General features: G+C 42.7%; 1 protein-coding gene across 6 annotated transcripts in view; it reads right to left on the bottom strand.

Moving 5' to 3' along the window:
- Positions 1 to 27,949, bottom strand: part of LOC128696639 (tetratricopeptide repeat protein 28) — a 476,495-nt gene that overhangs the window by 59,493 nt on the left and 389,053 nt on the right. For all 6 annotated transcript variants that reach the window (XM_070094432.1, XM_070094429.1, XM_070094431.1 and 3 more), the window contains 2 exons: positions 12,297 to 12,523; positions 6,353 to 6,557 (listed from right to left, as the gene is read on the bottom strand). In XM_070094432.1, the coding sequence (XP_069950533.1) occupies positions 6,353 to 6,557; positions 12,297 to 12,523 (432 nt within the window). The remainder of the gene's footprint in view (positions 1 to 6,352; positions 6,558 to 12,296; positions 12,524 to 27,949) is intronic.

Below are 27,949 nucleotides of genomic sequence, written 5' to 3'. Positions count from 1 at the left end.
GACTGAAGTATTCTTGGCTGGTGGTGAACAGGTTGCATGTAGCCTTAATGGTCCTCGTGTAGCCTATAGGCTTGAAACTGTATGAACCATAGGACTGAAGTTTCGATACAGACTTTAATGTCAAGGATGTTTGCAGAATAACCATTGTCTAGCAATGACAACACAGAATACTGATTATATTTTCTCTACAGACAAGTTTTACTACATTTCATTATTGTGGCCAACAAATCTAATGGTTCCTGGCTGCTATTCTTTATATATATATATATATATATATATATATATATATATATATAACTTACACTAACAAACTTACACTAAACATTGACAAAACCTACTTCATTCAGTTTGGTAACAGAGCTACAGATGTCCCTCTTAACATAATGATAAACGGATCACCTATCACAAAGCTAACAGAGGGAAAATTCTTAGGAATCCACCTTGATAATAGACTCAAATTTCATACACATATACAACAAATTTCTAAGAAAATTTCCAAGACTGTAGGCATACTATCGAAGATACGGTACTATGTTCCACAGTCAGCCCTCCTGGCCCTATATCACTCTCTTATTTACCCCTATCTCACCTATGGAATTTGTGCATGGGGCTCAACAACAAGTAACCATCTCAGACCACTAATTACCCAACAAAAGGCTGCAGTTAGAATGATAACAAATTCTCACTACAGGCAGCACACTCCACCAATATTCAATACACTCAACCTACTCACCATACAAAACATCCATACTTATTACTGCACCTATTACATACATAGAACACTCAACTCTGATATTAACCCTCCCCTCAAACATCTCCTTGCCAACCTCAACAGAACACATGACCATTACACAAGGCACAGATCACTCTTTGATATTCCTCGTGTCCATCTCACGCTATGCAAAAACTCAATGCACATAAAAGGCCCTAAAATCTGGAATTCATTTCCTGTAAATATAAAAGAAACACTACTTGTTTATAAATTCAAGTCTCTTCTCAAAGATCACTTACTCACCCAAAACCAAATAAATACTGAATAACTGAACCTTATAAATTGTATATCTTAAATGTTTCTCACAATTATATCACATAAATGTTAAACCTAAAACCCAATCTAACTTTATTATTTTTTAAATACACTACCTAACAGAATACTCCATTCTACTGAATTTACAACAATGCATGCAACCATATGACCTGTCTTTGTAATACTCACTTGTGCTTTATAGTAATCAGTTTACATTAATGTTTTTCACTGATTTCATCATTGCTTAGTTAATCTTAAGTTAATTTTAAGCCAGCCCGTAATGCTATGCATAGTATAAGTGGCTTTGGCATGCTGCTCTTATCTGTATTTTTTTGTACCTCTGTAAGTGTGCTCAAATTATAAATAAATAAATAAATAAATAAATAACGATTTAGGCGTAATAAAATTTAGAATAATCTATCTACAAACTAGAAGTATATTTATTTAACCCCGGGGACTGAGAACTGCATACTGCGGTAACATTTTATTAAGGTTGGTGTACGTAATGTGTGTATATTAGGAAATAAAGCACAGTATTACGTTCAGAAGAGATGTATACTTACACTACATGACCTCTATTACGCACCTTCATCTAGTCCACCAACACCTACATACTATCACTATCAAACTAACGTATCTACAACGATCTATCACAATCACCTACCTACCTACAGTCACCAGCGACACTGCATACCACCACTACCACCACCACCACCAAAACAACCACCACTCTGCCGCTTAACAAACAGCCAATAACAATACTTAACCACTTGATTCGTCTTCTCAGCAACAATGACATGTAATTAAAGCTATTGTGGCTACCCCCATTCCTTCCCCCCACGGGCCCTCCCTCCCCACGTGCCCCTCCCCACGTGCCCCTCCCCACGCCTGGCATTCCAGCTTCCTCAAGATTAGTGACATGGCGCTGTGTACCTGACTCCCAGCAAGGCTGCAAAAAATCCTTAATTTTATTTCAGTATTTGGGGAGGGTTTTTAAAATGTGTGTGTGTGTGTGTGTGTGTGTGTGTGTGTGTGTGTGTGTGTGTGTGTGTGTGTGTGTGTGTGTGTGTGTGTGTGTGTGTGTGTGTGTAAGAGCACGAGAGACTATTTGTAATTACAGTAGGAGAGCTGTACTTGTGGTGTTCGGATTTCCGTCTACAATAATTTCATGTGTAATATAATATATATATATGTCGTGCCGAATAGGCAGAACTTGCGATCTTGGCTTAAATAGCAACGCTCATCTTGCCATATAGGACAAGTCAAAATTTGTGTATGCAATAATTTCGCCAAAATCATTCTGAACCTAATGAAAAAAATATATTTCGCTGTGTTTGTTTAGTATTAAATTATTGTAAACAAATCTAAAATATATTTAGTTGGGTTAGGCTAAAATAAATTGTTCTTGTTATGCTAAGGTTAGGTAAGTTTTCTAAGATTCTTTTGGAGCAAAATTAAAAATTTTTACATTAATATTAATGAAAAGAATATATCTTTAAACGTATAAGAGAAAAATTTAGAAATGACTTAATTTTATTTGAGTTCTTGCTAATTGACCAGTTTTACTTATTCGGCACGACACACACACACACACACACACACACACACACACACACACACACACACACACACACACATATATATATATATATATATATATATATATATATATATATATATATATATAAATATAATATTGGGTCACCCTGCCTCGGTGGGAGACGGCCGACTTGTTGAAATATATATATATATATATATATATATATATATATATATATATATATATATATATATATATATATATATATATATATTATATTATATATATATATATATATATATATATATATATATATATATATATATATATATATATATATATAAAAATTTCAATAGTTGTATCGCTTACGAAGGTTGTAGCAATCTTTCAAATTTTTACAGTTGTCAACCACTCTGCGAAGAAATCTCGTATCCCTTCAGCTCCACTTTTTCTTCCTCAATTTACAACTGTTGCTTCTTGTTATCCCTGTTGCCGGTACCAGAAAATCCTTACATATTCTGCCATGTCCTTTTATAACAGCGGTGTGCCGAAGTATCGATATCGATATGGGTGGTATCGGCCAATTTTCATGCTATCGGTATCTGCATAAAGTACCGTTATCGTCCCATCCGTATTTTATAATCTTGTATGTAGTTATCATGTCTCCTCTTTTTCCCTTTTACCAACCACCCTGGACATCTTCAGTGTTCAACCTTTCATCAAACCTCATATTTTTTAACCCTTGTAGCCATTTTGCAGATCCATGTATTTTTTTTCATAAGTATGGGGAACCAAATAACAGTTACATCTCGCAATTTTAACATAGTATATGCTACAGACACTATTTTTTATATATAATTTCTCTACCCTCATACTTTAAGGTCAGTGTAGAATAAAAGTTTCTCATAATTGTGCTAATATGATTTTTCCCTGACTTCTTTTTTTATTAATTCCTAACCCCCTTTGTCTCCCTGATATTTTTCATATTTTATCAGATACTCTATATGGTTCGTGTGGCCTGATTTCTTTTTTTTCCTATAACCATTACATGGCATTTAACCATTTTAACTTCCATCACCCATCACTTCATTTGACCAATTTACTGAAGTCATCCCGTGGAGATTTACAGTAATTTCTATTATTTATATAACCAATGAGTTTTGTATCATCCTTCTGGCAAGATATTTCAATGAATTAAGAGAATAGTGGAGTAAGTACCGATCCTTGTGGTACCCCACCCGTCACATCTACCCACAGATATTTTTTCCCCTCTGATAACTGATCATATTTTCATCTCAAAAAGTTTATCATTCGTTGTAATAATTTGACTTTTATTCCTCGTATTCTGCAGTTTCCCAATTAGTCTCTCATGGGGAACTATCAAAAACTTTCTTAAAATATTTCTTAAAATATAGATAAGCAAGAAAGCCATGTGAGATCACAAATGATTTGAAGACTATCGTCTTTTTCATGACTTCTTAGACAATTCTTTTGATCCAACCTGTCACCTTCTTGCCTTTGATGTATTTATTTCTCGTTTTCTAAACGAAATGTCCTCTAACATGATTATTCCTAGATTTTACACACATTCATTTCGTTCTATGAAACAGTCTAGGGGTTTAGCACTTTTTTAATGTAATAACAGAATGGACAGGTCTGCCTGCATTACAGTTCCATTCAGAAAACAAATCTGCAAAGGTCGCATAACACTTTTATATTAATTTCTTCTTCAGTTTATAGTACAGTTCTATCAGAGATACTGGACTAAGGTTCATGCTTCCTGTCTTGCCTTTCTTCACCAACCTTAATACACTAATTGTTTTCAAGCTGTCTGATAACTCTCCAGTTATCAGTAACATGTTGTAAATCTTTGTTGGTAGAATACTTCAGCCTGGGTTCATTACGGCCAAATAAGTCTCCGCAGGATTGTTATATGATTAGACTATGATACACTGTCTCTTGACAGTTTTCTGTGGATCCTGTGCACTGCAGTACCAAATGTAAAATGTCTACCCGCTTCTGTCGGGGTTTTCTAGCACCCAGGGTAAAATCTGCCAAATGCCACGATTCCTATATTCGACTTGCTTAAATTCCTCCACACCTCTTCTTTAGTCAGCATTATTTACTCCAGTCACATATTTTGTGGTCAGCCTTCTCCCACCTCTCCCATTTTTTTTCCCTGTCTTCACTTGCCAGGATCACTTGGATTTTTTCGAGTGCCTCACATACATGGATTTTTTTTTTCATGAACATTCCAAAATTCGTAAATTTTAATCCCTTTGTTTTTAGCCGTTTTTCACCTGATGTTGCTGTGTAATGTTCGATTTTATGCTTCTCTTCTGTGTCTTGTGTATTCAGTCGTAATCTTCCAGCTGTGTAATGTTTACACTTCTGTTTGTTATCGTCCAATTTGCCTTTCCTTCTTTCTTACCCCACACTTGTATTCCTTTTCATTGTGCAGTTAGGATCTGTCTCTGTACTTATAGTCCTTGATTTCAAGGACTGTGAAGATCTCTCGGTGGCTCTGGGGCGTCTGCGCGTGCTTGCGTGCGTGTACGTTCATACTTCAGGGAGACCTCACTGAACTGTTGATTCTGCTGCTGTGATGTCACTTGTGATGGGTGGCGGCTGCTGTGATGTCACTCGTGGCGGGTGGCGGCTGCTGTGATGTCATTAGTGGCGGGTGGCGGCTCCTGTGATGTCATTAGTGGCGGGTGGCGGTTCCTGTGATGTCATTAGTGGCGGCTCTTCTGATGATGTCCGTGGTGGCGGGTGTGTAGAGGTCTGGCTGGTAATCATCTCCCACGTTCCAACCTTCACCTCACTCCCCCTCCCCTCACATCCCCTCTCCCCACCCCTCCCCCTCACCATCTCCATCCCAGCCCCCCACCCTTCATTAACATGAATTAGTTGCTCATTACGCTTCATCCTTTCCATCTTTCTTGTGTTTCTAGCTTTTCTGTCCCTCTCTCCTTCTTCGGTCTTCCTCCTTTCATGTCTTTCCCTTCCCATCACATTTCCTCCCTCATCTCTTCCGCATTCTCTCTCTCTCTTCCTCACCCTCTTACCCCTCCCATTTCTCTTCTTTTCCCCTCTTCCTCCCCTTCTTAATACTTTCTCTTATTTCCATTTCTCTTACTGAATTCGATATATGCATTTGTTTAATACTGTAATATTTATAATGTTACTTACGTACGTATGTACTCTATGTACGTACTTACTGTACGTATCTAATAACATTATGTACTCACCATGTACTCGCATGAACTCACTCCATATGCTTATTATATGTACTCACGAGTAATTATGTCTACTGGGAACTAAGGTAGAGTGTTGGAGAAGCTGGTGACCCGGAGACACACTGAAGGAGTGTGTTGGAGAAGCTGGTGACAAGAAGACACACTGAGGGAGAGTGTAGGAAAAGCTGGTGGGCAGGAGACACACTGAGGGAGAGTGTTGGAGAAGCTGGTGGCCAGGAGACACACTGAGGGAGAGTGTTGGAGAAGCTGGTGGCCAAGAGAGAGACATTTCACCATGCACACTTAAAATAAGAAATAAACGTCTGTATCCTTGCGTACAGACACTGATACATCCTGAAAGACACATAAGAGAATAACTTTGACAATACCTGAGCTACAACAATTTACCACTGAGCCACAAACAACGCCCGAAACGAGGCGTTGTTTCGGGCGGCCCTGGGCCACCATCATCAGTAAAACACATGAAAATCAATGAAACTAAAGGCAGAGAGGAGGCAGTAAAATTAGGGGTGGTTGGTGACTTACCAAGGCTGGTGAGGGCTGACGCTGCTGCCTGGGTATCCTTGCACTTCATGGCCAGTACCAGCTGGTAGCGGTGCGAGGTGAGTGCCTCCTTGTAGTTACCCTTACTGAAATAGGCACTTCCCAGGTTACCGTGGGCCCGGCACTCGCCCGCGATGTCACCCAGAGATTTGGCCACTGCCAGGTCTTGCTGCATGTATGAGACAGCCTGCATAAGAGAAGAGTACAAGGTTAACTTGAACACACACAGATATGCAGTGAGGTTTTGATGTTTAGCTGGTGAGGAGAGTCAGTAGTATGGTCTGATGTCCTTGTATAGTGTCTGTCGAAGAGCACGGACATTAAGACCAGGATTATGTTCATATGCTTGATCAGGCTAATACACACACACACACACACACACACACACCATCCCTAATGGAACATTTAATTTAAAAACCAAAGGAATTAAAAGCTACTGAAATCTTAAATAACGTATTTTCTTCTAACTGGTCGTAAAACAAAACTAAACATTAGCGTTTAATGGTCACACATGTTATCTCTGTATCAGGAGTCTAAAAGGTTATAAAACTTTACAATGTACACTAACATTTAAAATTATCCCCAGAACTTCAAGGCAAGTCACTGATAAACTTTTGTGAGCAATGTATAATCTTAGTTACACCGAAAGTTTTCTTCCTAATTCCTGGACCGCAAGTCTCACTGTACCTATTCTTGACCCACAACAGCCTGATGTATTGAGACCGCTTACCTATGTAAAACATTTGGAAGAATGATACCCAAGATACTGTACTAGAGGATCAGACAATAACTCTTATCTCTGTGGATATATAATAATAATAATAATAATAATAATAATAATAATAATATCTTTATTTACTACAAGTACATGTACAGGGTATACAGTCCTAGCTGACAACAATGACATACTACTATATAGAAAGCTCCTTGTTATGCTCCGCATGTCGGGCAAATTAGGTCAGTGTCCCAGGATGCCACCCACACCAGTCGACTGACACCCAGGTACCCATTTTACTGATGGGGAAAATAGACAACAGGTGGAAAGAAACAGGCCCAATGTTTCTACTCTGGCTGGGAATCGAACCCAGGTCCTCGCCGTGTGACGCGAAAGCTTTAGCCACCAGGCCACCAGAGCCCCTGTATAAGGGTCAAGTGTGCAGAACTGTATAATCACCTTCTCTCTGCTCACACTTCTACTAGCTTTCCCACATTTCTTGAGTCTGCATTTGATATCGCAAACAGAGCTGTTATCCTACATGAACTAACTAAACTGAGTATTGGTGGTAACTTACTCAGATGGATAATAAGTTATTTGTCAAATAGAGTATTCTCTGTTATCTTCCAAGGTTTTATAAGCGAGACTAAAAGACATATCAGTTGGTGTACCACAAGGAGTTCTCAAACCTATGCTGTTTAATGCCATGTCCTATCTAAACACACCAAAAACCTATGTTGATAACATCATAATTCACACAACAGGGCAAAAGAAAGTGAGTACTATTCTTTAAGAAGTTTAAGTAATCGACCAGGCTTCATCATATCCCCATCTAAACAAGCAAATGACATGCTCCACCCATTTGTTTGCTGGGAGACAAAATTAGCTGCGTTAAATCTTATAAACACACATAGTATCTTGGTATAGACGTACCTCTCACTAAATCCATGATACCACAACTAAATAAGAAACAGAGGCAAAATGTCCACAGTGGTGTTGCTAGCTACAACCCCAGCTATGGTGCTAATGTAAGAACGGTGAGAATGGCGAGTATGATTATGCTGTGCCCATGTTAACATTAAACAGAATTCTGTCCGCCCCTTGGAACTAATGCAAAAAGAGCTCTCAGAATTATTCTTGGTTGTCCTAAAACTACTAATGTTCTTAATATGAGAAAGATGTTGGTGTTCCTAGTGTCAGTGACAGGATAAAGATTATTATTATTATTATTATAATCAAAGGGGAAGCGCTAAACCCGGAGGATTATACAGCACCTGGGGGGGGGATGTGGAAGGCATTCAGGCTTAATTTGGGGAACTGGAGCACAGATCCAATTCCCTAAATCAAGAGCCCCTCACCAACATCAAGGAACCTTCCTTGAGGGGTAGAGATTAATAATGTCTCTTATTATTAGAATGTTAAGATGTGAACTACACACTGTCACTATATATCTTAATAAACGACGAGAAGTAAATAAATGCAATTTAAATGAGTTTTGAAAACATACAATTTATTAAGTTATATAATTTGCACGAACTCTATCTCTGTAGACAACATGAGCATTCCACCCAACCATAGATGTTCATTTAAAATCACTGGCAAAGGAAACTGCTCAAGAAGAAATTTCTCGCTTAATTGTTAGTAATAAGACATCACAAAATATATACACTAGTAGCTAGCTGTAAGCAGGAGTCTAGCTGGGCTGCATCTTCTCTCATCGCCACCTCCCGGGATAGGAATTACAGCAACCATATTGAGTCAGACATAAGAATTAAAAATGGAGTCTACAGTGGAAAATTAATTGTTTGCCATCTTAATAACACCAAAGTTAGCATAACACACTGAGCTTGATTCTTTGATTATGTAATTATTACTGATTCTGTGACATCACTGAAGGCGCTCGACTCGCATGATGACACCAGTTAACGTTCATTGAAAAACCCAATACAGCACCAAAAATTATGAGGAAAGGGAATTAATGCATAATTCAAATAGATTCCATCAGAAAGCACCTCCAAGGAAAATGCAGAATATAACTTTAGCATCTCTATCAAGCATTAGGAATATTAGGAGAGAGATACGTAATGGAAATTAATATCATATGAATGCAGTTAGAAGCCTAAGTAGATCTATAAATCACTAAGGTAACATGAACCTAAGATTACCACATTCACGGTGTAACTTGTGCTGATACAGTCAGTATCAGCACAAGTAATAGTAGTAACTAGGCTTATGTTTGGTTACAAATACTTCTGGCATTTTGGCACATACCACTGATGAGTTTCGAGAGTTTTCCTCCTCCATCCTGTGTCAGGATGTGCTGGAATAATATAATATTGGTGAATTTAGAAAAAACTCACAAATGTTGAAGAAAAGTCAAAGTATTTTATCTCCGGTGACATTACCAACCATTCTGGAAAAATTCCTGACACTGCTTCTTGTAAACTCCATAACCACTTAAACGCGTTTAAATTCAAAATATACTTTGTTAAAATATAAGGTAATATAAATAATTGAAAACCACACATAAGCTATCAGATACAAGGGTGTAAATAATTCATTACAAATGTAACTTGCTAAGGTTTAGTCCCTGGGCCCATTATTAGCCCATGTATTTTTTTTTTTTTTTTGACTAACACCCAAAAGATGGGTTTAACAGGATGGGTATGGAGGTGCATAATAAATTTAGCTATTAAACCGCTCTTGAAATGACCTCAAACAAGTGCCATCGTTGGAAAGAACCTCAAGTATCACTGTTGAAAACAAACAGAACGCATCAAACAGTAAAAGACCCTCAAACAAGGGTCCAGGAGCTCAATGAATCTCAAAAAAGCTCCGGATCGCAAATGCCATCAAACCTGCACTAGTATCCAAACAACCTGTACTCCAGCATGTATCCAACACCCCCCTCCTCCACTTCCCCACTTATTCGAAAGCTCTCAAACGAGTAACATCTATCCCCTCCCCACTTCCTCTCCCAACCCCCGTTGTTCGATAGCTCTCAAAAGAGATATTGGTTGGATGACTCTTGAACAGTTACCGTGTTTGGCAAGAGCTTAGCTGGAGAAATTGTTGTTGCTGCACTCTCAGTCTGTGTTCCGCCTGGCTGAGCCACCAGCACCACTGCCTCGCCACTCTGGCTGACCGTGTTCACCGCCAGTTAACGTAGTTAACCAAATTTGATTGTTCTGTGAAGCATCGAGCAACAGACTGGCTAGTTAACCACGCTGACCCTCTAGTCGACTAGCACCTGGCTGGCTAGCTAACAAGCAGTCGAGCACGGCCAGCACTATAATTAGCCACTCATCCAGTTGGTCAGCCAGCAAGCCAGCCAAATAAGCAGTCAACATGCCAGCCAACCAACCAGTCAACTAGTCATTAACCAGTCAACTACCCACCAAGTAGTCAACTAGCCACTAGCTAACCTGTCAACTCACCGTGAACCAACCAGTCAAATAGCTACTAATTAACGAGTCGCCACCAACCAACCAGTCAAGTAACCTGCCAACTAACCAGTCAACTAGCCCGCCACTAACCAATCAACTAGTCAGCCAACTAAACCAACCAGTTAACTAGCCAGCCAGTATTTGCTTACCTCAAAAGAGGTGTTTAAAAAGCACTTTATCAACTATGACGTAGGTTTTGTGTGTATTATCAGTAAGACAAGTGTCACTGGAACGTCTGTTTTCCAGCACGCGCCGCCGACGATTGTCAAAATGCACATTTTTTAACCTGCCCTTTCAAACGGCTTTCAGGAAGCATTCTTCTAGCTTTTTCGCGCCAAACAACGGCATAAAAACATTTTTTTCCCCTTTGCTTAAATCATTTTCTAAGAACCGTGGCTAACGCGACGGTCTGGAGTTTTGAGACTCTCTGACCGCGGGATCAAACCCCACCCGTGGTATGGTTTGTTTGCAATCTTGTCATTACGATTTCGTGAGTTATGAATTTTGACAATGTTTTGGTGTGGCCTCGAGGTAGTGGCGCCGCGTGGCTACCAGCGGTCATCGCCACAACTACAACCACAACTAATCGTACGCTTCTCATATATGATTTAACCCCTCAATACCTAGTCTTAACTCCTCAGTACCTAATTTTAACCCCTAAGAACCTAGTCTTAACCTCTCAGTAGCTACTCTTAACCCCCTCAGTACCTACTCTTAACCCCCTCATTATTATAATCATGGGGAGCGCTAAACCCGTAGGATTATACAGCGCACGTAAGGGGAGGATGGAAGGTATTCAGGCTCAATTCAGGGAACTGGAGGGGGGTTAACCCCCCTCAGTACCTGGTTTTAACCCCTCAATTAGATTTAATTGGTGCCATGTAGACTACTCACTGGCTCTTACGAATGCACAGTGTGTTCTGAATATATATCAAGCGATTCAAATTTAATTTCGACTAACTGTTTCTCCAACTTTCTCTAAATGTACTAACTGTGGGGTTTCCTAATTATGCCATCAGTTTCAGTTATTACTAATTACTAAGAGATTCACTTTTTGCTAATCTCACTAAATTACAAACTAATCTAAACACTGCAAACACTCCCTCCCAATCTCACTATATTTCAGTTAAATTACCAATCTCATTGCCTGCTAATAACACTAGTCTCACTGATATAATTGATCGTTCTCTAGTTTATTAATAATAGCACAAAGTCATTGATCTCACTGTTGATTCTCATGACATTGAAGCAACACATAGCACGTTCTAGTGAGATTTGCTACGACAGAGGAAGTACTGACATAATGTAGTGTCTGTCATACGAAATATCAATATTAGCGCACCGGGTGTCTGGGCTACTGGTACCTACCTTAAAATTCACGACTCACGACATCGTGATACCAGGGAACAGGCGGGGCTTGAACCTGGGGCAAGTGAGTCGGTGTTAACTTCAGAAAGTTACAGAAGTATTGCTAGAGGAGTATTAGTTAATGTACTCACAGGGAGAGTACAGAAACTAGAGGAGTACCCGTAAATGTTCCCACCAGGAGAGTACAGAAATTAGAGTACTAGTAAATGTACCTGCCAGGAGAGTAGAGAACTAGTAATGTACCCACCAGGAGAGTACAGAACTAGAGTACTATTAATGTACCAACCAGGAGAGTATAAAACTTTACAGAGAGGAGAACTGCATTGACTCCCACTTCATGGAAATTCATGTAGGTGAAGCAGAAGCCAAGAGGCTTCCGGAGGAGAGCCTCATTTACCTTGTCAAGAGAATTGAGAGCCCAGTAGGCCGAGGAGAGCGCCGAGAAGACTGAGCCCCGTAGCTTGAGTGAGCACGTGCCAATCTTGAGTGCTGACTCCAAGACAACGACGGCGGCAGCGTAGTGGCCAGCGGCGAGCAGCTCCTGGCCAATAACGGAGATGATGACGAAGGGGCTCTTGTCCAGCCTCATGGTCTGCAGCTGCTGGTAGGTGGGCTCCAGGGTGGCTGGGGGGACAGAGAAACAAGAATTAACATTTACTTTGACAATTTCACATCAGTAAGCAGTCTGCTGGTGCTCTGGAAGGAGGTTAGTGGGAGCACCGACCCCCTGAAACATCCTTCAGGTACCATATCAAGCCCTTTGAGTATTTTGTACGTTATTATGTTTACCCCTGGTCCTTCTATCTTCACATGTCGTCAGGTACAGCTCCTCCAGTCTCGTTTCACAGTTCGTTTCCCTTAGCTCCTGGACTAGTCTCGTTGTGAACATCTGCACTTTATCCAGTTTCTCTACATAATAAAACAGATATGGGTTCCATGCTGCTGCTGCATACTCCAAGACGGGTTGACATTTGTCGTGTGTAGTGTCCTACACGACACTTTGTCAGGTTCCAAGAAGGCAGTAAATTATCTGCGGACATTAACTGAACTATAAACGTCAACAAGATAACTCTCGTGTTTTGATAATTATAGGGAAAACAAATCAATTTATACTGAGCAATGAAACTGCAGTTTAATATAACACTGCTATACATAAAGTATATTATACAAATATACGGAGTGATGGAGGGGCGACGGTGAAGGAGAAACGGGTAAGGATAAAGAGACAAGGAGGGAGAGAAAACAAAAGAGGGAGAAATAGGTTGGGAGTTTTAGATTTTTCCTCTGAAGTGGCTGGTTTATTGTGAACCCCATATCCACGCTGTGGAGGATAGCGCAAGATCATGTGGGTAAACAAAAGGCCCAGGAACTAGGGCCCAAAAAAGTTAACTGGGATACACTGAGACTTTTATCTGCAATTAATCTTATCTGTTACAAGAAAATTTAGGATATCTGCTTCATACTCCTATGTCTGGTATCTTATTAATGGAAATAAGATACCTAGACATATGAAATAAGTATTATAGTGTCAAGCACGTAATGCTAAAGTGACCATAAGGCTGACCACATATTCACATTTAGTTTAATCATCTGAGTGTCTGCCAGACTGCCAGAGGTACTTGTAACCAAGCTTAAGCCTGGCTACTACATCAGTCAGTATGCAAAATAACCAAAGGGAGAGTTGAATGATAGCTCTAGACCATTCGTATTGATTCTGGAGAGAGTCGTTCCCCTGAACGAGTCTGCCTGGATTTCCTCTTCTAGTTCTGCAACACTACAAGCTCCTGATAATGTATCCATTGCAACAGTATGTTTACATTGTAAGTTGCTCCGTAAATGTACTAATTTACGCTCATGTTATCATAGTAACTGATCCACTCAGACTTTACTATATTACTAAGACTAAGGAAGAGGCAATGGGAGGGAGAGACAGGGAGAGGGAGGCAGTAAGGGAGAGCCAGAGAGGAAGGGAGGGAGGGAGGGACAGGGAGAGGGAGGCAGTAAGGGAGAGCCAGAGAGGGAGGGAGGGAGGGAGGGAGGGACAGGGAGAGGGAGGCAGTAAGGGAGAGCCAGAGAGGGAGGGAGGGAGGGAGGCAGTAAGGAAGGGAATAGATCCCAGACACGACTGGACCTACGCACGGCTACTCTTAGAAACATTGGCATCCATGACACACCTCACTACACAACACCAGGGATAATTACACACCAGGAGTCGACCACCAGTCTCGTCTCTACCACGTGTCACACCAAGGGGTCGACCACCAGCCTCGGCTGTTACCACTACCACGTGTCACACAAGGGGGTCGACCACCAGCCTCGGCTCTTACCACTACCACGGGTCACACCAGGGGGTCGACCTCCAGCCTCTTCACTACCATGTGTCATAGAACCTGATTCCTCCCATTCCCCAGGTTCAAGGCTTCCCCATGACACAGTACCATGCTCTGAAAATCCTGTTTAAATTATCAATAATATAATAACCACACGTGACTTGCCATGACAGCCCCATGGCAAGTCAACTGGGAGATATATATATATATATATATATATATATATATATATATATATATATATATATATATATATATATATATATATATATATATATATCTTTTTTTTGTCTCATAAACACGCTAGATAACAGGGATATCTTGCTACTCCAACTTACACTTTGGTCACACTTCACAGACACGCACATGCATATAGTATATATATACATACATCTAGGTTTTTCTCCTTTTTCTAAATAGCTCTTGTTATTCTTTATTTCTTCTATTGTCCATGGGGAAGTGGAAAAGAATCTTTCCTCCGTAAGCCATGCGTGTCGTATGAGGAGACTAAAATGCCGGGAGCAATGGGCTAGTAACCCCTTCTCCTGTAGACATTTACTAAAAAAGAGAAGAAGAAAAACTTTATAAAACTGGGATGCTTAAATGTGCGTGGATGTAGTGCGGATGACAAGAAACAGATGATTGCTGATGTTATGAATGAAAAGAAGTTGGATGTCCTGGCCCTAAGCGAAACAAAGCTGAAGGGGGTAGGGGAGTTTCGGTGGGGGGAAATAAACGGGATTAAATCTGGAGTATCTGAGAGAGTTAGAGCAAAGGAAGGGGTAGCAGTAATGTTGAAGGATCAGTTATGGAAGGAGACAAGAGAATATGAATGTGTAAATTCAAGAATTATGTGGATTAAAGTAAACGTTGGATGTGAAAAGTGGGTCATAATAAGCGTGTATGCACCTGGAGAAGAGAGGAATGTAGAGGAGAGAGAGAGATTTTGGGAGATGTTAAGTGAATGTATAGGAGCCTTTGAACCAAGTGAGAGAGTAACTGTGGTAGGGGATCTGAATGCTAAAGTAGGAGAAACTTTTAGAGAGGGTGTGGTAGGTAAGTTTGGGGTGCCAGGTGTAAATGATAATGGGAGCCCTTTGATTGAACTTTGTATAGAAAGGGGTTTAGTTATAGGTAATACATATTTTAAGAAAAAGAGGATAAATAAGTATACAAGATATGATGTAGGGCGAAATGACAGTAGTTTGTTGGATTATGTATTGGTAGATAAAAGAGTGTTGAGTAGACTTCAGGATGTACATGTTTAAAGAGGGGCCACAGATATATCAGACCACTTTCTAGTTGTAGCTACACTGAGAGTAAAAGGTAGATGGGGTACAAGGAGAATAGAAGCATCAGGGAAGAGAGAGGTGAAGGTTTATAAACTACAAGAGGAGGCAGTTAGGGTAAGATATAAACAGCTATTGGAGGATAGATGGGCTAATGAGAGCATAGGCAATGGGGTCGAAGAGGTATGGGGTAGGTTTAAAAATGTAGTGTTAGAGTGTTCAGCAGAAGTTTGTGGTTACAGGAAAGTGGGTGCGGGAGGGAAGAGGAGCGATTGGTGGAATGATGATGTAAAGAGAGCAGTAAGGGAGAAAAAGTTAGCATATGAGAAGATTTTACAAAGTAGAAGTGATGCAAGGAGGGAAGAGTATATGGAGAAAAAGAGAGAGGTTAAGAGATTGGTGAAGCAATGTAAAAAGAGAGCAAATGAGAGAGTGGGTGAGATGTTATCAACAAATTTTGTTGTAAATAAGAAAAAGTTTTGGAGTGAGATTAACAAGTTAAGGAACCCAAGAGAACAAATGGATTTGTCAGTTAAAAATAGAAGAGAAGAGTTATTAAATGGAGAGTTAGAGGTATTGGGAAGATGGAGAGAATATTTTGAGGAATTGTTAAATGTTGATGAAGATAGGGAAGCTGTGATTTCGTGTATAGGGCAAGGAGGAATAACATCTTGTACGAGTGAGGAAGAGCCAGTTGTGAGTGTGGGGGAAGTTCGTGAGGCAGTAGGTAAAATGAAAGGGGGTAAGGCAGCCGGGATTGATGGGATAAAGATAGAAATGTTAAAAGCAGGTGGGGATATAGTTTTGGAGTGGTTGGTGCAATTATTTAATAAATGTATGGAAGAGGGTAAGGTACCTAGGGATTGACAGAAAGCATGCATAGTTCCTTTGTATAAAGGCAAAGGGGACAAAAGAGAGTGCAAAAATTATAGGGGGATAAGTCTGTTGAGTATACCTGGTAAAGTGTATGGTAGAGTTATTATTGAAAGAATTAAGAGTAAGACGGAGAATAGGATAGCAGATGAACAAGGAGGCTTTAGGAAAGGTAGGGGGTGTGTGGACCAGGTGTTTACAGTGAAACATATAAGTGAACAGTATTTAGATAAGGCTAAAGAGGTCTTTGTGGCATTTATGGATTTGGAAAAGGCGTATGACAGGGTGGATAGGGGGGCAATGTGGCAGATGTTGCAGGTATATGGTGTAGGAGGTAGGTTACTGAAAGCAGTGAAGAGTTTTTACGAGGATAGTGAGGCTTAAATTAGAGTATGTAGGAAAGAGGGAAATTATTTCCCAGTAAAAGTAGGCCTTAGACAAGGATGTGTGATGTCACCATGGTTGTTTAATATATTTATAGATGGGGTTGTAAGAGAAGTAAATGCGAGGGTCTTGGCAAAAGGCGTGGAGTTAAAAGATAAAGAATCACACATAAAGTGGGAGTTGTCACAGTTGCTCTTTCCTGATGACACTGTGCTCTTGGGAGATTCTGAAGAGAAGCTGCAGAGATTGGTGGATGAATTTGGAAGGGTGTGCAAAAGAAGAAAATTAAAAGTGAATACAGGAAAGAGTAAGGTTATGAGGATAACAAAAAGATTAGGTGATGAAAGATTGGATATCAGATTGGAGGGAGAGAGTATGGAGGAGGTGAATGTATTCAGATATTTGGGAGTGGACGTGTCAGCGGATGGGTCTATGAAAGATGAGGTGAATCATAGAATTGATGAGGGGAAAAGGGTGAGTGGTGCACTTAGGAGTCTGTGGAGACAAAGAACTTTGTCCTTGGAGGCAAAGAGGGGAATGTATGAGAGTATAGTTTTACCAACGCTCTTATATGGGTGTGAAGCATGGGTGATGAATGTTGCAGCGAGGAGAAGGCTGGAGGCAGTGGAGATGTCATGTCTGAGGGCAATGTGTGGTGTGAATATAATGCAGAGAATTCGTAGTTTGGAAGTTAGGAGGAGGTGCGGGATTACCAAAACTGTTGTCCAGAGGGCTGAGGAAGGGTTGTTGAGGTGGTTCGGACATGTAGAGAGAATGGAGCGAAACAGAGTGACTTCAAGAGTGTATCAGTCTGTAGTGGAAGGAAGGCGGGGTAGGGGTCGGCCTAGGAAAGGTTGGAGGGAGGGGGTAAAGGAGGTTTTGTGTGCGAGGGGCTTGGACTTCCAGCAGGCATGCGTGAGCGTGTTTGATAGGAGTGAATGGAGACAAATGTTTTTTAATACTTGACGTACTGTTGGAGTGTGAGCAAAGTAACATTTATGAAGGGGTTCAGGGAAACCGGCAGGCCGGACTTGAGTCCTGGAGATGGGAAGTACAGTGCCTGCACTCTGAAGGAGGGGTGTTAATGTTGCAGTTTAAAAACTGTAGTGTAAAGCACTCTTCTGGCAAGACAGTGAAGGAGTGAATGATGGTGAAAGTTTTTCTTTTTCGGGCCACCCTGCCTTGGTGGGAATCGGCCAGTGTGATAATATATATATATATATATATATATATATATATATATATATATATATATATATATATATATATATATATATATATATATATATATATATATATATATATATATATATATATATATATATATATATATATATATATATATATATATATATATATATGTCATGCCGAATAGGCAGAACTTGCAATCTTGGCTTAAATAGCAACGCTCATCTTGCCATATAGGACAAGTGAAAATTTGTATATGCAATAATTTCGCCAAAATCATTCTGAACCTAACGAAAAAAATATATTTGATTGTGTTTGTTACGTATTAAATTACTGTAAACAAATCTAAAATATATTTAGTTGGGTTAGGCTAAAGTAAATTAATCTTGTTATAATAAGGTTAGGTAAGTTTTCCAAGTTTCTTTTGGTGCAAAATTAAAAAAAAATACATTAAAATTAATGAAAAATATATATCTTTAAACGTATAAGAGAAAATTTTGGAAAGGACTTAATTTTAAATGAGTTCTTGCTAATTGACCAGTTTTACATATTCGGCACGACACATATATATATATATATATATATATATATATAATATATATATATATATATATATATATATATATATATATATATATATATATATATATATATATATATATACATATATACATATATTCCTCTGATAAAGGGGTTCATTGAACACTTTTCCTCAACATGCAGCTGTTAAAAAGCAGCAACTTATTTTGCTGTTGTTGGCACTTGAATTAAAAGGCACCTAAGTGAGATGGAATCCTTCTCTCCCTCTAGTCGCAGAGATTGGAATTGGGCCTATCCGTTTTTTTTCTTTTATTGTATCTCCTATATTGTATCTCCTATATGCCCCCTATAGATTTAGAGCTGCCCTTTCAGTGAAATAATAATTAGGTTTAAAGACTATCGACTAGTCATGCGAGGGTCATTAAAGCTGCATGTAACCTGTCCACAACCAGCCTAGGTTACTCTGATCCTAAAATAGTCAACCCTCGCCTCTTCGTGTGTGTGTGTGTGTGTGTGTGTGTGTGTGTGTGTGTGTGTGTGTGTGTGTGTGTGTGTGTGTGTGTGTGTGTGTGTGTGTGTGTCTGTGTGTATTCTCTTGTCATAGAGTATGTAAGACCTTTGCTTTAGTAGACGTTAATTCTGACTTGCAATTCTCTGAGGTAAGTCTTTTAAAAAGATGATAACATTGACTGAGCAATGTGTAAACACGACTTGTTCCATTACCAGTGAGACTTAAGATAGATGGGTCACACGAGTATCAGCAAACACGTTAAACACAAGTCACACTCCCTGGGTCTTTCCTGGAGGACGTGTCAATGACCTGTCCTTGTGGTCCCTGGAACCACTACCACCACTAGTCATGTTTGGGACCACCACCAGGAACTACAGATTAACTTGGGTTACCTTCAACCACTACATCAATAACGCCGCCTCCACTCCCTGCGATGTAACATAAACCACCCTGAAGATCATCCATAATGCAGAATGATTCTACACTGAAGCACAGGACACAAACCCTAGACACCAGAAACACAAACCCTAGACACCAGTAACACAAACCCTAGACACCAGTAACACAAACCCTAGACACCAGTAACACAAACCCTAGACACCAGTAACACAAACCCTAGACACCAGTAACACAAACCCTAGACACCAGTAACACAAACCCTAGACACCAGTAACACAAACCCTAGACACCAGTAACACAAACCCTAGACACCAGTAACACAAACCCTAGACACCAGTAACACAAACCCTAGACACCAGAAACACAAACCCTACACACCAGAAACACAAACCCTACACACCAGAAACACAAACCCTACACACCAGTAACACAAATCTTAAGCACCAGTAACACAAAATTTACGTACTAACATGCAACTACTATAGATTAATACTACAATAAAAAAAGGCTGGATCGTTTTCGAATTAGTATGAGGGAGAGAGGGAGAGAGGTAGGGAGGGAGAGGATTAGGGAGGGAGAGGAGTAGGGAGGGAGAGGAGTAGGGAGGGAGAGAGGTAGGGAGGGAGGTAGGGAGGGAGAGAGGTAGGGAGGGAGAGAGGTAGGGAGGGAGAGAGGTAGGGAAGGAGGTTGGGAGGGAGAGAGGTAGGGAGGGATAGGAGCATATATAAATTACCATTGGAGCCATTAACAAACAATTGTCGATTATAAATGCTGGATCGGACAGGCAACACCGTGGAGCTCCTTGATGTAGTGTTGTACCACCACCACCACCATTCTGGCTGTGTGCAGGCAACACCATGGAGCTCCTTGAAGCTCCTGGATCAAGAGAGCACACGAGCACTCATACCTTTCGACCTCTGACACCAGCACAGTCAGTCCACTCATACGGACCTCAGACACGTGCACACTTAGACCACTCGAGGTGGACACTGAGTTGACCATATCGTAATGGCCACTAAGTTGGCTGCCAGAGATATTTTGCCATTACAAGCACATGTATTTGGCAATCGAGGTGTGCATTGTGTATGGGGGATGGTGTATGTGGTGAGCAGTGTGTATGATGAGCAGTGTGTGCGTGTGTGGTGGGCAGTGTGTGTGTGTGTGGTGGGCAGTGTGTGTGTGTGTGGTGGGCAGTGTGTGTGTGTGTGTGTGGTGGGCAGTGTGTGTGTGTGTGGTGGGCAGTGTGTGTGTGTGTGTGTGTGTGTGTGTGTGTGTGTGTGTGTGTGTGTGGTGGGCAGTGTGTGTGTGTGTGGTGGGCAGTGTGTGTGTGTGTGGTGGGCAGTGTGTGTGTGTGTGTGTGTGGTGGGCAGTGTGTGTGTGTGTGTGTGTGGTGGGCTGTGTGTGTGTGGTGGGCAGTGTGTGTGTGTGGTGGTGGGCAGTGTGTGTGTGGGGTGGTGGGGAGTGTGTGTGTGTGGTGGGGTGTGTGTGTGTGTGTGTGTGTGTGTGTGTGTGTGTGTGTGTGTGTGTGTGTGTGTGTGTGTGTGTGGTGGGCAGTGTGTGTGTGTGTGTGTGTGTGTGTGGTGGGCAGTGTGTGTGTGGGCAGTGTGTGTGTGGGAGTGTGTGTGTACTCACCTAGTTGTACTCACCTAGTTGAGGTTGCGGGGGTCGAGTCCGAGCTCCTGGCCCCGCCTCTTCACTGATCGCTACTAGGTCACTCTCCCTGAGCCGTGAGCTTTATCATACCTCTGCTTAAAGCTATGTATGGATCCTGCCTCCACTACATCGCTTCCCAAACTATTCCACTTACTGACTACTCTGTGGCTGAAGAAATACTTCCTAACATCCCTGTGATTCATCTGTGTCTTTAGCTTCCAACTGTGTCCCCTTGTTACTGTGTCCAATCTCTGGAACATCCTGTCTTTGTCCACCTTGTCAATTCCTCTCAGTATTTTGTATGTTGTTATCATGTCCCCCCTATCTCTCCTGTCCTCCAGTGTCGTCAGGTTGATTTCCCTTAACCTCTCCTCGTAGGACATACCTCTTAGCTCTGGGACTAGTCTTGTTGCAAACCTTTGCACTTTCTCTAGTTTCTTTACGTGCTTGGCTAGGTGTGGGTTCCAAACTGGTGCCGCATACTCCAATATGGGCCTAACGTATACGGTGTACAGGGTCCTGAACGATTCCTTATTAAGATGTCGGAATGCTGTTCTGAGGTTTGCTAGGCGCCCATATGCTGCAGCAGTTATTTGGTTGATGTGCGCTTCAGGAGATGTGCCTGGTGTTATACTCACCCCAAGATCTTTTTCCTTGAGTGAGGTTTGTAGTCTCTGACCCCCTAGACTGTACTCCGTCTGCGGCCTTCTTTGCCCTTCCCCAATCTTCATGACTTTGCACTTGGTGGGATTGAACTCCAGGAGCCAATTGCTGGACCAGTTCTGCAGCCTGTCCAGATCCCTTTGTAGTTCTGCCTGGTCTTCGATCGAGTGTATTCTTCTCATCAACTTCACGTCATCTGCAAACAGGGACACCTCAGAGTCTATTCCTTCCGTCATGTCGTTCACAAATACCAGAAACAGCACTGGTCCTAGGACTGACCCCTGCGGGACCCCGCTGGTCACAGGTGCCCACTCTGACACCTCGCCACGTACCATGACTCGCTGCTGTCTTCCTGACAAGTATTCCCTGATCCATTGTAGTGCCTTCCCTGTTATCCCTGCTTGGTCCTCCAGTTTTTGCACCAATCTCTTGTGTGGAACTGTGTCAAACGCCTTCTTGCAGTCCAAGAAAATGCAATCCACCCACCCCTCTCTCTCTTGTCTTACTGCTGTCACCATGTCATAGAACTCCAGTAGGTTTGTGACACAGGATTTCCCGTCCCTGAAACCATGCTGGCTGCTGTTGATGAGATCATTCCTTTCTAGGTGTTCCACCACTCTTCTCCTGATAATCTTCTCCATGATTTTGCATACTATACATGTCAGTGACACTGGTCTGTAGTTTAATGCTTCATGTCTGTCTCCTTTTTTAAAGATTGGGACTACATTTGCTGTCTTCCATGCCTCAGGCAATCTCCCTGTTTCGATAGATGTATTGAATATTGTTGTTAGGGGTACACATAGCGCCTCTGCTCCCTCTCTCAATACCCATGGGGAGATGTTATCTGGCCCCATTGCCTTTGAGGTATCTAGCTCACTCAGAAGCCTCTTCACTTCTTCCTCGGTTGTGTGCACTGTGTCCAGCACTTGGTGGTGTGCCCCACCTCTCCGTCTTTCTGGAGTCCCTTCTGTCTCCTCTGTGAACACTTCTTTGTGGTGGGCAGTGTGTGTGTGTGTGTGTGTGTGTGTGTGTGTGTGTGTCTGTATGTGTGTGTGTGTGTGTGTGTGTGTGTGTGTGTGTGTGTGTGGTGGGCAGTGTGTGTGTGTGGTGGGCAGTGTACTCACCTAATTGTACTCACCTAATTGTGGTTGCAGGGGCCGAGACTCAGCTCCTGGCCCCGCCTCTTCACTGATCGCTACTGGATCCTCTCTCTCTCTGCTTCCTGAGCTTTGTCATACCTCTTCTTAAAACTATGTATGGTTCCTGCCTCCACTACTTCACTTGCTAGGCTATTCCACTTGCTGACAACTCTATGACTGAAGAAATACTTCCTAACGTCCCTGTGACTCGTCTGAGTCTTCAGCTTCCAGTTGTGACCCCTTGTCCCTGTGTCCCCTCTCTGGAACATCCTATCTCTGTCCACCTTGTCTATTCCCCGCAGTATCTTGTATGTCGTTATCATGTCTCCCCTGACCCTTCTGTCCTCCAGTGTCGTCAGTCCGATTTCCCTTAACCTTTCCTCGTACGACATTCCCTTGAGCTCTGGGACTAGCCTTGTTGCAAACCTTTGTACTTTCTCTAACTTCTTGACGTGCTTGACCAGGTGTGGGTTCCAGACTGGTGCTGCATACTCCAGTATGGGCCTAACATACACAGTGTACAGTGTCTTGAACGATTCCTTATTAAGGTATCGGAACGCTATTCTCAGGTTTGCCAGGCGCCCGTATGCTGCAGCGGTTATTTGGTTGATGTGTGCCTCCGGTGATGTGCTCGGTGTTATGGTCACCCCAAGGTCTTTCTCCCTGAGTGAGGTCTGTAGTCTTTGTCCACCTAGCCTATACTCTGTCTGCGGTCTTCTTTGCCCCTCCCCAATCTTCATGACTTTGTATTTGGCTGGATTGAATTCGAGAAGCCAGTTACTGGACCACATGTCCAGCCTCTCCAGGTCTCTTTGCAGTCCTGCCTCATCCTCGTCCGATTTAATTCTTCTCATCAGCTTCACGTCATCTGCGAACAGGGACACTTCAGAGTCTATTCCTTCCATCATGTCGTTCACATACATCAAAAATAGCACTGGTCCTAGAACTGACCCCTGTGGGACCCCGCTCGTAACAGGCGCCCACTGTGATACCTCTTCACGTACCATGACTCGTTGCTGCCTCCCTGTCAGGTATTCCCTTATCCATTGCAGTGTGTGTGTGTGTGTGTGTGTGTGTGTGTGTGGTGGGCTGTGTGTGTGTGTGTGTGTGTGTGTGTGTGTGTGTGTGTGGTGGGCAGTGTGTGTGTGTGTGTGTGTGTGTGTGTGTGTGTGTGTGTGTGTGTGTGTGTGTGTGTGTGTGTGTGTGTGGGGTGGGCTCTGTGTGTGTGTGTGTGTGTGTGTGTGTGTGTGTCTGTGTGTGTGTGTGTGTGTGTGTGTGTGTGTGTGTGTGTGTGTGTGTTTGTGTGTGTGTGGTGGGCAGTGTGTGTGTGTGTGTGTGTGTGTACTCACCTAGTTGTACTCACCTAGTTGAGGTTGCGGGGGTCGAGTCCGAGCTCCTGGCCCCGCCTCTTCACTGATCGCTACTAGGTCACTCTCCCTGAGCCGTGAGCTTTATCGTACCTCTGCTTAAAGCTATGTATGGATCCTGCCTCCACTACATCGCTTCCCAAACTATTCCACTTACTGACTACTCTGTGGCTGAAGAAATACTTCCTAACATCCCTGTGATTCATCTGTGTCTTTAGCTTCCAACTGTGTCCCCTTGTTACTGTGTCCAATCTCTGGAACATCCTGTTTTTGTCCACCTTGTCAATTCCTCTCAGTATTTTGTATGTCGTTATCATGTCCCCCCTATCTCTCCTGTCCTCCAGTGTCGTCAGGTTGATTTCCCTTAACCTCTCCTCGTAGGACATACCTCTTAGCTCTGGGACTAGTCTTGTTGCAAACCTTTGCACTTTCTCTAGTTTCTTTACGTGCTTGGCTAGGTGTGGGTTCCAAACTGGTGCCGCATACTCCAATATGGGCCTAACGTATACGGTGTACAGGGTCCTGAACGATTCCTTATTAAGATGTCGGAATGCTGTTCTGAGGTTTGCTAGGCGCCCATATGCTGCAGCAGTTATTTGGTTGATGTGCGCTTCAGGAGATGTGCCTGGTGTTATACTCACCCCAAGATCTTTTTCCTTGAGTGAGGTTTGTAGTCTCTGACCCCCTAGACTGTACTCCGTTTGCGGCCTTCTTTGCCCTTCCCCAATCTTCATGACTTTGCACTTGGTGGGATTGAACTCCAGGAGCCAATTGCTGGACCAGTTCTGCAGCCTGTCCAGATCCCTTTGTAGTTCTGCCTGGTCTTCGATCGAGTGTATTCTTCTCATCAACTTCACGTCATCTGCAAACAGGGACACCTCAGAGTCTATTCCTTCCGTCATGTCGTTCACAAATACCAGAAACAGCACTGGTCCTAGGACTGACCCCTGCGGGACCCCGCTGGTCACAGGTGCCCACTCTGACACCTCGCCACGTACCATGACTCGCTGCTGTCTTCCTGACAAGTATTCCCTGATCCATTGTAGTGCCTTCCCTGTTATCCCTGCTTGGTCCTCCAGTTTTTGCACCAATCTCTTGTGTGGAACTGTGTCAAACGCCTTCTTGCAGTCCAAGAAAATGCAATCCACCCACCCCTCTCTCTCTTGTCTTACTGCTGTCACCATGTCATAGAACTCCAGTAGGTTTGTGACACAGGATTTCCCGTCCCTGAAACCATGCTGGCTGCTGTTGATGAGATCATTCCTTTCTAGGTGTTCCACCACTCTTCTCCTGATAATCTTCTCCATGATTTTGCATACTATACATGTCAGTGACACTGGTCTGTAGTTTAATGCTTCATGTCTGTCTCCTTTTTTAAAGATTGGGACTACATTTGCTGTCTTCCATGCCTCAGGCAATCTCCCTGTTTCGATAGATGTATTGAATATTGTTGTTAGGGGTACACATAGCGCCTCTGCTCCCTCTCTCAATACCCATGGGGAGATGTTATCTGGCCCCATTGCCTTTGAGGTATCTAGCTCACTCAGAAGCCTCTTCACTTCTTCCTCGGTTGTGTGCACTGTGTCCAGCACTTGGTGGTGTGCCCCACCTCTCCGTCTTTCTGGAGTCCCTTCTGTCTCCTCTGTGAACACTTCTTTGAATCTCTTGTTGAGTTCTTCACATACTTCCCGGTCATTTCCTGTTGTCTCTCCTCCTTCCTTCCTTAGCCTGATTACCTGGTCCTTGACTGTTGTTTTCCTCCTGATGTGGCTGTACAACAGTTTCGGGTCAGATTTGGCTTTCGCTGCTATGTCATTTTCATATTGTCTTTGGGCCTCCCTTCTTATCTGTGCATATTCATTTCTGGCTCTACGACTGTTCTCCTTATTCTCCTGGGTCCTTTGCCTTCTATATTTCTTCCATTCCCTAGCACACTTGGTTTTTGCCTCCCTGCACCTTTGGGTAAACCATGGGCTCATCCTGGCTTTTTCATTACTCCTGTTACCCTTGGGTACAAACCTCTCCTCAGCCTCCTTGCATTTTATTGCTACATATTCCATCATCTCATTAACTGGTTTCCCTGCCAGTTCTCTGTCCCACTGAACCCCGTTCAGGTAGTTCCTCATTCCTGTGTAGTCCCCTTTCTTGTAGTTTGGCTTCATTCGTCCTGGCCTTCCTGCTTCTCCCTCCACTTGTAGCTCTACTGTGTATTCGAAGCTTACAACCACATGGTCACTGGCCCCAAGGGGTCTTTCATATGTGATGTCCTCGATATCTGCACTACTGAAGGTGAATACTAAGTCCAGCCTTGCTGGTTCATCCTCTCCTCTCTCTCTTGTAGTGTCCCTTACGTGTTGGTACATGAAGTTCTCCAGTACCACCTCCATCATCTTAGCCCTCCAAGTATCTTGGCCCCCATGTGGGTCCAAGTTCTCCCAATCTATCTCCTTGTGGTTAAAGTCACCCATGATCAGGAGCTTTGCCCTGCATGCATGAGCTCTTCTGGCCACTCTAGCTAGTGTGTCAACCATCGCTCTATTGCTCTCGTCGTACTCTTGCCTTGGCCTCCTGCTGTTCTGTGGTGGGTTATACATCACTGCTATTACCACCTTGGGACCTCCAGAGTGAAGTGTTCCCACTATGTAATCACTTTCTTCTCCGCTATCTTCTCTCTCCAGCTCATCAAAATTCCAGCGATTTTTGATCAGCAACGCCACTCCTCCACCCCCCCTGTTCCCTCTGTCTTTCCTCAGGATTTGGTATCCCGTTGGAAAGATGGCATCTGTTATCATACCTGTAAGCTTGGTTTCTGTGAGAGCTATGATGTCCGGTGATGCTTCTTTGACTCTTTCTTGCCACTCCTCCCACTTATTTGTTATTCCATCAGCGTTTGTGTACCATACCTTCAGTTTCCTTTCCAACACTGTGGTTTGGGGGGCCTGTGAGGGTGGGAGACCTGGTGGCATACTGTGGGGTTCTATAGCTTGGTGTTGGGTGGAGGCTGTGGGTATGGATTGTAGGGTGTGTTGGGATGGTGTGATAGGTTGTATGGTTCTGAGAGTAGTTGTGTGTGTGCTTGCCCTTGCTGTTCTGTCCTGCTCTGACAGACCTCTGCTGGTTCCCTCCTTGTCTCTTTTCCTAGCTCCTTTCGCTTTTTTGTCCTCTCCCTCAGCTGCTGTCGTTCTGATTTTGTTCTGTCTCTGTCTAGGAACACCCTCTTGTACTCTTCCGAGTATTTCAATCGTGGTTTCTCTTGGAGGATCCTGTTCCGCACTGTTTCCGTCCTGAGAATCAGCTTGATTGGTCGGTTTCTCACCTTCGAGTACCCCCCTATTCTCTGAAAATTTACAATCTCGTCCCTCTCTTCACCTATTTCTGTTATGATTTTCTCAATCTCCTTCCTTTCTTCCTGCTTCCTTTCAGTGTGTGTCCTTTCCTCTCTCTCCTGAAGCCCATGGATAAACACTGATTTTGCCCTTTCTTCCTCGCATTGCCTCACCCTCTGTGGCTCTGGATCCTGCCTGTATGTGGTCAGTTTCTCCCTTGATTTTTCCAGTGGCTCTTGATAGCCTTGTTGTGCCTCAGCATTCGACCTATCACCCTCTCCATCTGCAACCAGTTGATCTTCCCTTTCACTCCTTGGTCCTCCTTGGCAGATTGATGTGACCTTAGCATAATTCATAATTCCTTCCTTCCTGTTCAGCCTCGCAGCTT

This window comes from Cherax quadricarinatus, chromosome 46 (assembly GCF_038502225.1).
Source record: "Cherax quadricarinatus isolate ZL_2023a chromosome 46, ASM3850222v1, whole genome shotgun sequence".
Taxonomy (NCBI): Eukaryota; Metazoa; Arthropoda; class Malacostraca; order Decapoda; family Parastacidae; genus Cherax; species Cherax quadricarinatus.
This window is presented reverse-complemented; position numbering and strand designations above follow the sequence as displayed.